The sequence below is a fragment of the Adiantum capillus-veneris genome, chromosome 12, assembly GCF_014529385.1.
Source record: "Adiantum capillus-veneris isolate H3 chromosome 12, ASM1452938v2, whole genome shotgun sequence".
In the NCBI taxonomy this organism is placed as follows: domain Eukaryota; kingdom Viridiplantae; phylum Streptophyta; class Polypodiopsida; order Polypodiales; family Pteridaceae; genus Adiantum; species Adiantum capillus-veneris.
This window is the reverse complement of record NC_140942.1, coordinates 12,405,109-12,421,516: the sequence shown is the minus strand read 5'-3', so window position 1 is coordinate 12,421,516 and position 16,408 is coordinate 12,405,109. Positions and strand designations below refer to the sequence as shown.

At 41.5% G+C, this 16,408-nt stretch overlaps 1 protein-coding gene across 2 annotated transcripts; it reads right to left on the bottom strand.

Moving 5' to 3' along the window:
* Positions 1-6,341: 6,341 nt before the first annotated feature.
* On the bottom strand, positions 6,342-10,498 carry LOC147445329 (pentatricopeptide repeat-containing protein At2g33680-like). 2 transcript variants are annotated; one of them, XM_086524877.1, is made up of 2 exons: positions 7,616-10,498; positions 6,342-7,523 (listed from the first exon to the last, which is right to left on the bottom strand). In XM_086524877.1, the coding sequence occupies exon 1, from the start codon at positions 9,847-9,849 to the stop codon at positions 7,729-7,731; it is 2,121 nt and encodes a 706-aa protein (XP_086381003.1). In that variant the 5' UTR covers positions 9,850-10,498; the 3' UTR covers positions 6,342-7,523; positions 7,616-7,728. The 2 variants fall into 2 exon arrangements, with proteins under 2 accessions (XP_086381003.1, XP_086381004.1); XM_086524878.1 differs by having other exon boundaries at positions 6,343-7,254.
* Between the last annotated feature and the right edge of the window lie 5,910 nt (positions 10,499-16,408).

Genomic DNA, 16,408 nt, shown 5'->3' with positions numbered 1-16,408 from the left:
CACTTGGTTGTGATTGAGGGTGATTGGATGAGAAAGCACACTTCTTTCCGTCCGGAGTGTGAATGTTACTGTGTGTGTGTGTGTGTGTGTGTGTGTGTGCACGCACGTGTGCGTGTGCAATGGAGAGGGATAGGGAGAGGCCCAATTTTTTTGCCCTGTGCCGAGATTACACACAGTGTGCCGAGATTACATACAGTGTGGGTCTCTGCATTACTTTGGTCTGAGTAGAGAGTTAAAATCTTTAAAGTAGAATGAGTGAATGCTGAGCATACTTGCAAGAATCATAAATGAAAGAATCTACTTTAAGCTTGACTTCAATGCACAAATAAAAGGCGCCGTGCTCCGCCGCCGAAAGTGATGACTATGCCGAGATTACTTTTTGCACGGCGCCGAAAAAATCCGCGGTCCTCATTGAATCTTGATCCAACTTTTCACTCCCACCTTTTATCCCTTGAGTTGGACCCCGTGTTACATATACCCGGAGTCTTTGCTGCCTTATCCCATGCTGACATGGACTTTGCCACGCTGTCGACTCTGCCAGCACCATGGCCCAAGCTTGAGGGTTGTTGCACATAGCTCAACAAAAACCTCTGAAAATATGAAATCCCATCAATGGTACGTCGGGCTCAATCCCTGGTCTACGCAGTGAGTCCCATAATGAGAACGCTACCTTTCTAGCTACAGCAAGATCAAAAGTCGGAAATCCAATAGGCCAGCTTGTCGACCCTTTCCAAAATTTCCTACGCTGTGTCAAGATGATAGCTCGCCATCGTGGGCCCTACGTTCACCAAGGAGCTACTCTCATGCAAGACAAAGTCTTTGCCAGTCAGGATCACCTTGCCTTGACAAACCACCTCTTCTATGGCTTCCAAAAGGGGGGAGCCTTCACCACTAATTAGAACGCATGATGGGTATGGATTTGGGACTTTCCAAAAGCAGCATGCTCACTGTATTCAAACCTTCTTATTGTCACCTTCTGAGGCTAAGAACATCCGAACAGCTCCAACCTTTCTTCTCAGCTCTTTCTCACCTCTGGCTGTCGATTACTGTTGCATTTTGTGTGTGTGTGTGTGTGTGTGTGTGTGTGTGTGTGTGTGTGTGTGTGTGTGTGTGTGTGTGTGTGTGTGTGTGTGTGTGTACACACCAAGCCACACACAATACTTCAAAGCAAAAATGCACTACTGCCCTGTGTTCTACTAAATCCTTTCTTGTTGCTAGTTCATTGGCTAACTTGCTAGATTTTTGAAGAGGCCGATTTCTCCATGCTTGAGCTGAGAGGCATGCACACACAGGGTGGGGAGGGAATCGGGCCAGGCTCAAGATCGAAACACCCAAGCTCTGATACCAGTTGATGGGGAAGGTGCTATGGTGGGTGCAGCCTGTGAGGCGCCATAGGAGAGAGAGAGAGAGAGAGAGAGAGAGAGAGAGAGAGAGAGAGAGAGAGAGAGAGAGAGAGAGAGAGAGAGAGAGAGAGAGAGAGAGAGAGAGAGAGAGAGAGAGAGAGAGAGAGAAGATAAGGCTGCAAATGAAGCACACAAAAAATAGAGAGATATCACTTAGAGTTCTTTAGCCTTTATAGGCTTCGAATATAAAGAGTTGGCTCACACCTGGTTGCCCAAGTTGGGCTGACCCCAATTGTTTCTTAGCCAATGCCTATAAAAGGTCATTTGATCAAGCTTGCGGTGTCGATCACAACTCCAGGATCATAGTCTTAATCTTAGACATAATCATAATCTTTACTCATCATAACTTCAGACATAGTTCCAAATTCATATTTCTTTCCTTCGATTCAAGATTCTTAGCTTGTTGTCACTCCTCTCCTTGAGTAGCTGGAATAATAAAGTCCAACACTAAATCTTTGTTCTTGTGCTTTAGTTGGATCATTCATTCTCTTGCGCCAAATTGGCCATGATACTTGTAAAAGGAAGTCATGCCCATTAGTACATCACATCCTTCCAAATCCATGATTCAGAAGTCAACTAGTTCTGCAAATGTCTGAACTTGAAGTCGGAGTGATCCAATCAATGGTGTCGATGAAGTATAAGTCAGCCATTTGTGCTTCAATCTACAACCCCTGCTTGGTATATTTCTCAATGTCTAATGTTACAGGTAATTTTGGGGAGATAAAAGTTATGCATAGAACCTGAATCAAAGAGGATAAGGGCATCTTGATCTTTAACTTTCCATAGCTTTACATGGTTCATTGGATGTGTCGATGATAGGAACACCTATAAAATAAAAAATCAACCCTCAACTGAGGGTCGGGGTTTCTTGTTTATTGTGCTTTCATATGGGAGTGATCTTTTGTTATTGGACTTTTCCAAAATGTCCCAAGAGACATGACCCCGAAGGCCACATTTGTAACACCTTCCTTTTTATTGGTATTGTGTCATCTCTTTAGGAGTCAGCTGTCGAGTAGAAGTGTTGAAGACCGTATAACCAGTTCGGTTGTGGGTTATCTTAGGCAGAGGGTCATGAACTTGGGTTTCTCTTCAGAGAAGGAGAAGAATATTACTACTTCTTCATAATATGATAACCTACTCTTGCATGTGATATAAGTGGACACATATTTGAGACCACTTTCCCATATAGTAATCTTGCAATGGAAACGGTGGGCCCATAATATACTTCTCAATCTGTTTTGCAAAAGTAATATCTCGAAAAGTGGAAATTGGTAGATAAGCGTCCTAAAATCTTTGGTTGTATGTTGGAATAGTATTCAAGGGATGCATCCTGAGGTCGACCAGTAGGCTGCAATCATGTCTACTTCAAAGGTTTCATCAAGGAAGCTTGGGTAGAAAGCAAGCTTAAAGTCATGCCAAATTCTCGGACTATCAGGTTTCTTGGTTAGGGCAGCCCACCATGTCAAGGCACTATCTTTTAAAAAAAAGGATTACTCATAGAAACTTGGATTCTTCTATTAAATTTATGTTATCCAATAGGACATTGAACTCTTGTGGAAACCTAAGAGCATTGTGAGAATCTTGGATGCGTGAGAAGGTGAAAAATTTAACTATAGCACCACCATCCTTGAAGGGTTTTGGATCCGAATCTTCCACTGGAGGTACTCAATAATAATAGTAATGGTGATGGTGCCCATCTAATGAATAGGAGGGCGCAGTGGGTGGTTGTGGGACATAGAGTGGAGGTGCAAGAGGCAACGGTAGGGGTGCTTTAGAAGCCACATACAGTCGTCCTCTCGAAGCCATATTCTTGAAAATGTCTTCCAAAAACTGAGAGACATCTCCAGATTTCTATCATGAGGAGGTAATCGGGTGATTTTGACAAGGGTCATGCGGAAGAAAAGAGTAAATCTAAGAGGGTTGGGGTGGAATAACATGGTTCACAAGGGGATTCAAGGTGCCCAAATAGCTGTGCAAAGCATCCAAGTCAATCCTAACATCCATTGATCTCTCTAATTTCTTATTCAACTAAATATACAAGTTGTCGTGCCACGTATTGGGCATGTGTCTCTTCAAGTTTCCTCTAAGTAGAAGGACTAGGTGGATTTCCTCCTTCAAAAGTGTGTGATCTATCGGTGCTCTATTCATGTCAGCAAGATAGCACAATAATCACTTTCAGCTAGTGATTAGAGCAGAACACAAAGATAACTGCAATCTACACACTTGGCAACACTTTAGCACTTTAAAACACTTGAATAACTGAGAGAGAGAGAGAGAGAGAGAGAGAGATGACATGGCACGCCAGAGTTCCGAGCCAAGACGCATTGGCCCCAAAGATTGTCGCCTGTTTTGATATTTCTTTATTATTACGCTTTGCAAAGAATAACTCCAAAGGATCCAATGCTCTCCGAGACTCTATGTCCAGATGTCCGCGAGAAGTGGCCCTCTAGGCACTTATCAACCCATCACACATGTGATACTAATAAATATGCATCAAAAGCTTTACGATTTTTTTGTGAAAAATTCTTTTTCAATGTGTTTATTGGTTTTTGTATGTGACATATGATCTCACAAACCATCACAAAAAGGCTCATCAAAACTGTTGTATGGAGGCTAACCCACCCCCTCCCTGTAGGTTCCATGTATTAATTTCTTTCTATGCTAAATCAAATTCTACTATTCTCAAAAAAAAAAATACAACCGGAAGAGTGAGGGCTTCTCTCTAGCTGCAGTAACATGTTCTTGCACATGGAAGGATGTAAAACGACAAAGAGTTTAGCAACATGGCGTTCTTTTTGGTTAATGGGTTCCATTTGTGTGATCAATCTAGGTCTATTTGATTGTCACTCTACCTATTTGATAAGGGCAATCAGGAAAGCAAGGTCTTGTCTCTAGATGCAATCAAGATTTTGAATGGAGCATGGTATTTATTGTGGGTAGTAAAAGTGAGAAATTGATAGAAGGGTTGCTAAGGTAACAATAATACATCATTCAATCTTGTGAAAATTGAGTTTGCGTATATGTCGACTTGCACTTTTAACAAGCAACAAAAGATTGCACACTACAAGTTCCTTTAGTGGAGCTATAGTTTCCTACTTTGCTTTATAGTTATCGAATTGGTCAAGCTCAAAGATAAGTCTCTCTTCTTGGTTTCCAAGTAAGAGCTCCTTGGCAATCTTTATTAGTTATTCTCTTCCCATGGTTTGTGTAGTTCAAGGTTGTTGCTGTTAGAACACTTAATGGGAGTTTATTTAATTGTGATACTTTGTACCTTCTTATGGTTTTGTACTTTCGAGTTCTAAGTTGGTTGCTTTTAGTTCAAGTAGTTTGAATTTGATTTGTTAGTTTGTGAGGCTCATGTCTTGATTTGTAGTTTAAGTTCAAGGCTAGTATTTGGTCTTATGGGTCATTTTGGCCTTTTGAAGACGTTTAATACAACATTTCCTCTCTCTCTCTCTCTCTCTCTCTCTCTCTCTCTCTCTCTCTCTCTTCCTTCCAGTCTTTCAAGTTGTTTTGAAGCAATGAAGTGTTGAACAATTTGGTAGATTGTAGTCATCTTTGTGTTTTCGTCTTATTCCTCACTAGAGCTTATTACAGCAACTAAATTCTCACTACCCTGTAGGCCCCAAAGACTGACGCCCCTTGTATTTCTTTATTCAATTGAAAACAAACGATCAAACACTTAGACAAAAATCCCATCAAGTTGTCCAAACCTGTCAAGGGCTGAAATTGCAGGTTTTTGACTCAATTTTCGCAACATGACAACACCAAAATCTCTGTAACTCAAAATTACACGTCTAGGACAAATTCACTTGCATTTTAGAAGCTTTTCGGTGAGTTGTTAGTCAATTTCAGCACGTTGTAATTTCCTATTTTGGTCACTATCAAGTGCCCAAACTCCTATATAACCACCCCAAGGCTTCTCGCGTGTTATCTTGCAGTTTTGGTGCAAAATCCTAAACCTGCAAATAAACACAGCAAGCTGTAATTCTCTGTTTTGGATCGTTTTGAGCGGAGCAAACACATTTATGAGTGTCTAAGGAGCTCCCACGCATAGTGGAACACCTCCCTTTTATTTGGAAGAGTTTTCATGCGAGAAAACTCTCTTGTTTCGCAATTTGTTGCGATGAGCTATGAGAGCCTGTGGGAGATTAGCAATTAGCTAATCCGGTTCTTGTTTAGAAGGCTTTTGCCTTGGTAAATGCACAAAAAACTCACAAGACTGTACGTAGTCATATGAGAAGCCCACCTAGTGAGACTTTACCATATGTGTAAGGGAGAGAGAGATGCATGAGAGCAGAATTATCATGCTACATGAGACAGGGGAGAAGGCAAGCTCCACTCACAAAATGACAAAATCAGCCCTCTCTCGTTTGAGCGCCCCATCACCTGCCCATGCTTGCAGAAGTTGACTAGGCAAGAAAGTGAACCTCCTTCAGCCATGTGTCCAATTTGCCCATTTGATCCAATTTCCTAACCCTTCCCAACTTATAAAGTTGTCAATGACTTGTCACGAACTCATCGGAAGTCAATACTGGCCCAACCAGACACCGACTAACCGACCTAGATTCCATATGTAAGAAACCCATTTGGCTGTAGCCGTTTCACATTGGCCATGCAATGTCCACTTGCACCTTTTTCAAGGTTTCCGAGAGAAAACAATCATAAATAAAATAAATAAATATATGTAATATTTATTTAAAGAAGGCCTCCTAGTGACCAACGAGCAGAACGACAACAAAGAAATGAAAACAAAGAAATGATGGTAAATGATGCTGAGTAGGTTTAAAGATATAGCAAAATTATCCTTCTACCCAACACGGATTTTTTGCGGTATAAGTCAACGTAAAGAAATTTCGGTTATTTTTACTAGAAAGAATTTTTATTTTTTGCATGGATTTAAATAATTTTCTAGGATTTTTTACCTCCAAAAATGCTAGTAAGGATAAATGCCTCATACGGTGGGCCTCTTGGTTTGCCCAATGGGACTACCAGTATGAACATGTAAACGGCTCCAAGAATGCCTTAGCAGGCATATTGAGTCGACTCGCTCCAATAGCTAGGTAGGGTGAGATCATTGCTTAGCAAAGCAAGCAGAAGACTTGTTAGAGTGACATAATTGCTTATGTCATACAATGCCACTGCTGTGCTAGCACTCAATGACTAGAGGCATCAAGATTCCGCACCTACTACAACTTTTGACTCACCCACCTTTGGTAGTTTATAATCCTCAAACGTATAAGGTGGCAAGCATAATTGTCAATAATATACATCTCTATATCGAGTGTCCTGTGGGTGTATGAAGACCCAAGCTTGATTCCAAGCAGCACTCAAGTTATTCCTGAAAACAGAATTTGCCACTTCTCAGGACTAACTTAAAAGAATCATACTCCATTGTTTTGTACGCTACAACTAGCTGGGTATATCCTGTAACATCCAAAGCTCTCTCAAAGATCTTTCAACACGAAATAATGGATAAGGACTGCAAATTTCCATGAACCTGACGAATTTGGAGAACACAAGTTTGTCCACAAACCAAAAAGAGGATCTTCAACAATAGCAGGGGAGACCCATGTTGAGATTTGGCAAACACCATGAGTCAAATTTCAATTAAGAAAGTGTGTGAGGTAACGGAACACAAGGAATCTTAGGCCTTAAGGTTTGTCCAATGCGTTGCCTCCTATCCAACAGATAACAAAATAAACAATATTGAAGGCTTGGCTTTGAACAAGGGGTATGTGATTAAAAAAAAGTTACAAATTTAGTTCACAGTTTTACTGCCCTGAGAGTTTTTTGCGTGTTGTTTGCCTGATGTTGACTCCTGGCCTTTTCCCCTTGCAAAGGTCTCCCACTGGAAAGCAAGCAAAAGATCAGAGAAAATCTCAGCTTCTTGAGCCTAAATATAATTTATAATGACTCCTGCTTGACTTCTCTATTTCCAATGCCCGACATTCTGACAGCAAAAGCCTTTGCTCTCAGAACAGATAGAGCACGGCATAGATAACTCTCAAGAAAGGTGATATGAGGCATGCAACAATGAGATGCATTATACATTGTTTTAATTCGCAAATGTGTTTCAACTGCCGAAGAACGCAAGTCTAGTCTAGATAGCTCTTGTACCTGCATAACACCATAACAGTTTTCTAAAATGCACAAAAATACCTCAATCAACAACTCTAGAAAAATCTCAGCCCTTATGTAGCAATGTGTACCTTCTAAGAAGATGTTATCCCTGCTGATCCTACTCTTGGATTTACCATACCTAAAAAGAGTGGTAATTGCATAGGTGAATTAAGCTCCCCTCTGGACCACTGCATGAAGCTTTTCAGCCACACGCAGAAATGGATGCAGCATGAGGTACATGTCCTCCACCAATCAAGTAGGAATTGAGACAGTTTAACTTTAAATGAATATCAAGTATTTGAGAATGGCTCTGGTCTCCAACAACGAATGTGTGCAGCTTTTTGTTGATCTCAATTGATGCCCGACCTGGTTTTTTCCATGCCTGCCCACAATCTCTCATTTTGCGAATCTTCTCCGCATCATCATGCATCCCTGCTGCATCATAGATTTCTGACATGAGCACATAGGCAGACGCATGTCCACTGTCCAGAGCGACAATGTGATCGAAACATCTTCTGGCCATGGTAACACGATTATGTGCTTTGCAATGAGAGAGCAATGTTAACCAACCAACAAAAGAGGACTCTTCTGGAGAAAACTCCATCAAAGACTCTGCCTCACCAAAGTGACCCACCCGGCCAAGTAAGTCAACCATACAATTGTAGTGCTCCCCTGTTGGTGCAAGGCCAAAATCTTTCGTCATTGCTTCAAATAGCTGCTTGCCTTCATCGACAAGACCCATCTGCGCACAAGTAGAGAGAAGGGAAACAAAGACTACATCATCGGCCTTAAGCCCTTGTTTTTTCATATGTTCAAAAAACTGTAGAGCTGCTTTGATGTTTCCATGCAACGAGTATCCTCCAATCATGGCACTCCATGTCACAATATTTTGCTTTGGCAAGTGGTTGAACACAGAAGCTGCATCATCAAGACTTCCACACTTGGAGTAAAAATCAATCAATGCGCTACCAAGGCAAACATCAGACTCAAGCCCATGTTCAATCACAAGGCCATGGATTAACTGGCCTACATCCAATGCTACTATGCAAGTGCATGCCTTTAACACATTGACCAGAGTGAAAACATCGAATTTTGCACCCTCTGTTTGCATTTGTTCAAAGAGTAGGAGGGCCTCCTCACCACAGCCATGCTCAGTATACCCTGTCACAATGGCGCCCCATGTGATCTCATCGCGATTTGAGACCCTATCAAACACTCTCCGTGCGTCATCCAAGCTGCCGGATGCCGTGTACATATCAATAAGAGAGCTTTGAATAAACGAGTTCTCTTCCATGTCATTGTCAACAATGAGAGCATGGATATGTCTACCATCATCAAATGCGCACATGCCCGTGCATGCCTTCACAATACAAACAAAAGTCACTTCATTTGGCATAAACCCATCATGCCTCATCTTTTGGAAAACTTGAAGAGCCTTTTCTCCATCCCCATTTTGTGCATAGCCAGTCACCAACGCATTCCATATTCCTGTATGTCGGCTTGGCTGCTTCTCTAAAACACAGCACGCATCCAAGAGCTTTCCACACTTGGCATACAGGTTTGTGACAGCACTTCCAAATATAACACCTGAATCAAACCCTTCTTCAATTGCCTGGGCATGAATGAGTCTCCCGTCCTCTAAAAATTCAATGCTAGCACAAGCTTTCAGGGTGCTGACAAGGGTCACACGACTTGACTGCACATTCTCAAGTTGCATGTTATGAAACAGACGAAGGGCTTCCTTATTGAGCCCGTGTTGGACATATCCTCCAATCATGGCATTCCAGCTGACCATATCTCGCTTGCGTAACCAAAGGAACACTTTGCGAGCCACTTCAAGACCTCCACATTTGGCATACATATCAATCAAGGAGTTGCCTACAAAGGTGTCGAATCTGGCAGCCTGTCCATTGATCTGAACATGAAGCTGCTTTCCTTGTATCAAAGATGATGTAACAGCACAGGAATGGAGAAGAGCCACAAATACATACTCATCGAGTGGCACATTCGCCTGCTGCATGAGGTGGTGCATTTCAATAGCTCTCTCACTTTGTCCATGCAGATTGAATGCAGATATGATGGCAGTCCAGTTGAAGACATTGGGTTCTATAAGCTTCCGGAAGACAAGGTACGCTTCGGAGACATTATCAGAGAGTGAGAAGAGCCTGATGAAATAGCTGCCAAGAAACAGATTTGTTTGCAGCCCTGACTTTTCAATGAGAGCATAGAGCCTCCGGCCTGCTACAAGGTCCTTCGCGTCAATATACCTCTTAAGAAGGCCATGTGCAGACTCAATCGTGAGAGGAGCAACATGACAACACATAATACGAAGAGCCCTACAACAGCCGTTCCATGCGAGCCTTCTTCAAGATGATCGAAGAAGTAGCAGACAGAGCTCGGATTTGTCAACATGAAGAGCGAACTTCAAGAAACTCTGCTTGTCGACTCTATCATAGACGCTCTGTCTGTCTCGAGGCATGCATTTACATGCTGTCTGTATCAGTATGTCCTCTTTTCAGGACAAACTGGTTCGACTCGCTATTTACTCATTAGTTCTGAAGATTCCTCCAACCTGACGCATACGACAGGCGACACATTTCACAAATCAACAAGCTAACCAATCAAGCATGGCCATCTCCAGCGCCATTGTTTACTGAGGAAAAAAAATTCTCTGCCTTCAGCTTGCGCTCTTTGGCCTTCGGCAGGTTCCCCCCTCTCTCGCGGCCCTCGCCTTCCCTCCCCCGCACTCTTAGGCCTTCGGCTGCTTTCCTTCGTCACCACCTGCACCTCCTTCCTACTTCCGCAGATTCGCTCTCGTTTTCTTTTTTCAAAATTCGTAGGACATATTTCGAGGAATGCATTTACATGCAATTTATATGCAATCGCTGTGTCTGGTGTCTGCGTGTGTGTTCAAGGAGAAGCAAAATTCTCTCTCTCTCTCTGTCTGTGTCTCTCTGTCTCTCTCTCTCACACACACACACACAAATAGGCCGTGCCGATTTTGCTTGCGGATATATTACCAAGAATCTCAGTAGATCCCTTGAGTTGGGGTCATTTCTTTATGAAGAATTTAGGACAATGCTTTTGGCTTGAGAGAAGGAAAAGCGAGCGTCACAGATGGACGTGACATGTGGATAGGAGAGAGTAAGAGAGAGGGATTTTTTCTTGCGATGATGAGCACTGGACATTGCAAGATCTGTGTAGCTCGCTCTCGCCGCCTTGTCCCATACCTGCAGCAATAGGGTCGCAATCTGGGGGGGATGTGTAAGTAAGGGGGTCATTGCCATGGTGGCAGGGTGCGAGTAGAATGGGACTCTCTCTCTCTCTCTCTCTCTCTCTCTCTCTCTCTCTCTCTCTCGTAATTGAGGCAACACATTCGATGTGGGCATAGTAGATGGGCAATGCAAGGAGGAGGAGGGACATGTGGCAGAAGGGTTTGAAGATAAGCCAAGCTGATCTCTCCTGCTGAGATCCTTTCCCTGACATAGTAGTAATGCACCTCAATGTGCTTTGTGCGAGCATGAAAAACTGGGTTCCTCGCAACTATCAATGCAGTCTGACTATTAGTGTAAATAGTGATGGCAGTGTCCTGTCCAACACCCAAATCAGCCATGAGGCGTTTGAGCCATACACACTCAATTGTAGCTGCGAAGATTACCCTATACTAAGCCTCACAACTAGAAGTGACCACAGTAGGTTGCTTCTTGCTAAACCATGATATGCATGAACTGCCGAGCATGAAACAAAAACCACTTGTTAACACTTGTGTGTCAAAACAACCAACCCAATTTGAGTCCGAAAAAGCTTGTAAATTTGGCGGCAATGATCCCCCTTTGGGGTAAAACAAGCCAAGATGTAAAGTGCCACTCGAGTAGTGAAAAATCCTCTTGACAGCTTGCCAATGCTTAGACCCTCGGCTATGCATGAGTTTGCTGATCTATGAGACTGCAAACTGAATATCCGGCCTGGTGTTGCATACATAAATGAGGCATCCAACATTAGTTTGGTAAAGAGTGAGATCGACAGGATCACCAGCATCATGGAGACTCAATTTCAACCTTGACTCTTTGAGGGTGTCAACCTCAAGAAGTGAACCTAGGAAGCAATCACATCAACACAGCAAGCAAACCGTCACTCTCTAATCTGAAAATCTACACATGTCTTATCTCACCCCTCAAGGTCATCAAGCCATTTCATCAACTATACAAACTTTGAACGTCACAAAACTTAAAGGGAAACTATATTAGGTCTAAGCTATATTAGGTTTAAGGGAAGCTATATTAGTTATAATCTATATTAGGTCTAAGCTATATTAGGTCTAAGAGCACATGTCTGCATAGTCTAGCGGCCATCTAAAAAGATACCAAAATTCCAATCCATCATGGTCCATGTTAGAAAAGCTGCAATAGAACAATCCAGATAGGTCTCCCTAGGGTCTAATAACACTCTCCTATTGTCAAAATGGCAAAAAAACTGTGATTTAAGCACTCAAATCTCTAATAAAACTCACAACAAGTAGTTGAAAATCACAACAAAACTTGAAATAATTATCCTTAATTGAAAGAGCAAGAGACAAGGAACACAATGCACTTCACGTAATCAAATTTAGTTTACCATATCATGAGAAAATTGAGTTATAACTTCTAGCTGAGTAGCCGCTTATACTCATATAGCCAAAAGCTCTTCAAAACAACTCAAAAGATAATGCTACACTGGTTGTGTTCAAACTAAATCTATTGAGCTTTATACCTATGACTTTTCAAAATGGCCAATGGCTTACATGGCCTTGAGCTCATAATAAAATATTACAGATCAATATTTACAACATTCTGTTCAAAATTACGTGGACTCAGTTCTAAGGATTTCCCAAAAAAAAACATCAAAATTTGTTACGAGACTGGGCCACCCTCCTGTTGCGTGTGGTTAACTGCAATTGGGATAGTTGGCCTAATGGTTAATTATGTGTTGTCTATTTGAATTTTACTAATAGTAAGTGCATGATGGTTTGTAGATTGGAACTGTGGGAGTTGACGAGGAGGCACTGACAAATAATAATTCTCTCATTCATTTTATCTTAGCATAGCATTTTAGACATAAGCCACTATGGCTCCTTTGTAAATAGGACAGTGAGAACTCACCCTAAGAGAGTCATGCAATAAGTAGTGTGTACCACTCATAACTAAAGTGGAACTAAAGTGTAAAAGAGGGGCCTCTAATTTTTGGCACCAATAAGAAATCAAAAATATCAAATACCAAACTCCACAAGAGGTGCCCTGGAGTTTGGGGCTATGATTTTTAGGCCTTTCTTGTGTAGATGCTCTCAATTTTCCATCTCCCCTCTCTTAAGCTATTTTGTGTTTGTTGTGTACTCCCTTGATTAAGTCTACATCTTCTCTTCCATGTTCTTACACTCTCTTACAGCTTGTCTCTATCAATTCTATGCTCTTAGTGTGCGTGTGTGTGTCATAGTCTAGGTGTGTGTGTGTGCTTGGAAATTGGAGAAAGTGGTTGACAAGTTGATGGTGATGTACGTTAGAAGTGTTGAATTGTTCTAAGCAACTGGTCTCCCCCTTCTCCCAATAGTGGTATCAGATATTTGGTTCGAGTTATCGGCACGAAATGTTTCAATTTTAAGAAAATCCTCAAATTGACAGATTAATCGCCAAATTCTTCTACAGATTTTACAAATCAGTAACATCAAATTTTCAAACCATGGGTTAATCGGCAATTAAATGGAAATCAACCATCAAATTTGGCTTAACCATAGTCAAAGATGGAGCCTTGAGGAATTTTTTGAACCTGAGTTGGCATCAGATTCCATGGAAAGAGGATAGAAGAGGTTCGAAAGAGGCTAACGAAAGCTAAGTTAAGAAAAGATCTTGATATAGCAAGGATAAAGAGGAGTCAAGCATGGAAAAGACAGATCCATGATTTCAACGTAGAATCAACAGCTGAGAATCAACTTTGAAGGGCCTCCAGGATCTACCCCAACAGCTCTCCGAGTAAGTTTATTAAATCACTATCAACAATTGCTCTTGCCGGCTTGTCAATAATTCTTGTGAGAACTAGGCTATGTGTCGCATCAAGCTTGTTGGTCGAGCTACACCAAAATGGGCCCGGTCACTCTCAAGTTGGTCGCCCAAGGCTGGTATAAACATCTTTCTTCTTGCTCGTGGATCAATAAGGTCTCTGCAGGCAACCCTCACGGTTTTTCTCCCTCGTGTTTTCGGCATCCTCAAATGCACGCTGCCAAGCCTTTCTTTTTGTCTTCAAGTTCACATGCAACTTTACAAGTGGAGTTAAGTGCTAGTTTAATTGGCCGGTCGCGACCAGAGGGCCATTTTAAGTGCCAATTCACACACGTCTCTACTCCTTAGGAGCCGTGGATACCAGCTCTAAAAATAAAGCTTGGCCGCTTATCATACGCAGTCATCGGAGCTTATCTTCAAAAAAAAAATCCCTCAGCTGCACACTCTTCAATCACTTTTCGGCCACACTTAAAAATTCAAGGTAAGCATTAATCAAATATATATATATATATATATATATATCATTCTAATTGGAGCCCTTTTAACTTCGTCTGTCCAAGCTTGCCCAAGCTACGCCGTTTGCAACTACAACCGACCCTACCAATTCAATTTTAAGGTGAGGAGTAACATCAATTGCCGATTATATTGTCCTTGTTTTTGGGATGCGAGAGATTGGTCGCTGTGAACTCAACCGACTTGCAGACCAACCGTTCGGATACGAGAGATTGGTTGCTGCGAACTCAACCGACTTGCAGACCAACCGTCTAACCGCTCACCTTTTCGGCAATTTCATTGCACATTGCCATTCTGGATTGGATGCCAAGGAGATCTTTAAGCTAAGTACATTTTATTTTTTCCATTTCTTTTATTATCTCTCACTTATTTTTGCATATTGCACCTGTAAATATCTCCATATAGCCATTTTAACTTTTTTAAATTTTTATTTTTTTAGCAAAACTCACAATTGTGAGTGAATTATATTGAACAACCCAAAAAATTACAAGGTCTTGTCATGCTCTTGTTAATCCATGACATCATCTATGGTTGGTAGGGGTGGCTACCCTAATGTTATCCATTTTAAATTTAAAAATACACCAAAAAAAGAGAGAGAAATATATACAAAAAAAAGTACGCAATCATGGCACACCCACAGGCACCCACAATTGCTGAGCAGCTTGCCAATCTGCAACAATCTCTCACATATGAATCTATGTGAAGGCAAGAGCTTGAGACAAATTATGGCATTCTGCACGCATAGAATCTGCATTGACACCCAACAAGCAAAACAAAAATAGCAAAAATGCCTTCACTTTGAAGGATTTTGATGGCACTAAAGATGCTAGCACGGTTCTAGCATGGGTTAGTCAATTAGATGACTATTTTTATGATGAAGACTTTCCCGAACCTGAATGGTAAAATGTGCATCAAATCATCTCACCAGTAGCGTTGCATTGTGGTGGAATGCCACCAAACAACACAGAAAAAGACCACGTACTTGGCATGCATTCAAAAGGTTGTTTTTACCTCAATTTTTTCCCACACAGTATAAAGCTAAATCACAACGCCACTGAGATTTAACTTGACAGGGTCAAAATGAAGATGTATAGGGCTATACTAATCGTTTTTGGAACTGTTTAATTCAGTTGCAAGATATTGAACATGTTAGTCGGTGGAAATTAAAGCGTAAATATATATCTAGCTTAGCACTACGAATTGGTGTTGAGATAGATATTTTTGAACCGGATTCACTATCAACGGCGATTAATTTGGCCCTTAATGCCGAGAAGAAGAAAGGTAGACAACCCTCTCACACCAAACAAACTACTAACACTAACCGTAATAAGAGAGCTTCTTTCTCTCCTAACTTTGACATGCACAAACATCAAAGCTGTACCTTTTTCAAGAGATGCAGATTTGATAATTCTACTACAACTTCTCAACCTTATGGCAACAACAACAATAATATGTAGCAATACGGCAACCAAAATTCTTTCAACCAACGTCCTGCTCAAAACTCTAATGGTAATAAAAAGGTAAAGTGTTTCAAATGTTTTCAATATGGTCACTATGCACATAAGTGTCCAAAAATTCCTGCTAAGAGCAATGCCTAATCCAATGGAGTCACCCAAAATCCAAGCCAAAAACCCTTCAACAACAACCGCCCCAATGGTGCTACTATTAACCTCATCAAAGATGCTAATCCCGATGACAATGAACTGGAAGCTAATTATTACAGTGAGGGATATGATCTGAGTATGATCACGATGACAACCCATCTTCAGGTACACCTATATCTCCTCACACTTTGTTTAAAGTGCAAGGCACAGTCAAGGGTGAAAGTGTCACCTTTCCTTTAGATGATGGCAGTAGCCATGATTTTATTTCTGCACAATTGGCACAACTCTCTCTCTGAAATTTCTCCTCACAAAACTGTTTTTAATAATCAACGTTTTACTTGCAAAACCCAAGTCACTATTGAAGTTCGCATTGGTGAATTTTGTTGGAATTACGGTTGCAGAGAAATACACACAGCTTGGAGAAGACGAAGGAAGCTCAAGGCACACAATAGAGAGTGTGTTACTTAGTGTGCAATGGAAAGATAGATAGCTCTAGAGTGATGGGTGTATATACAATGCTCGGGGGAAAAACCTCCTAAAGAGGGAAAAAATGTCCCAGCGGTCCTAGTGTGTTCACACACATCACTACCACATGTATATGGTAAAAAATACCCCTTGGAGTGATGCGGTGAACGGGAGCTGGTACATGAGTAAAGGGAAGTGCCATGCCCTGAGGACATGATCAGTCCACAAAGGGGAGTAAGCCCAAAGATTTGCAAAAGCTTCAAGCTTCTCA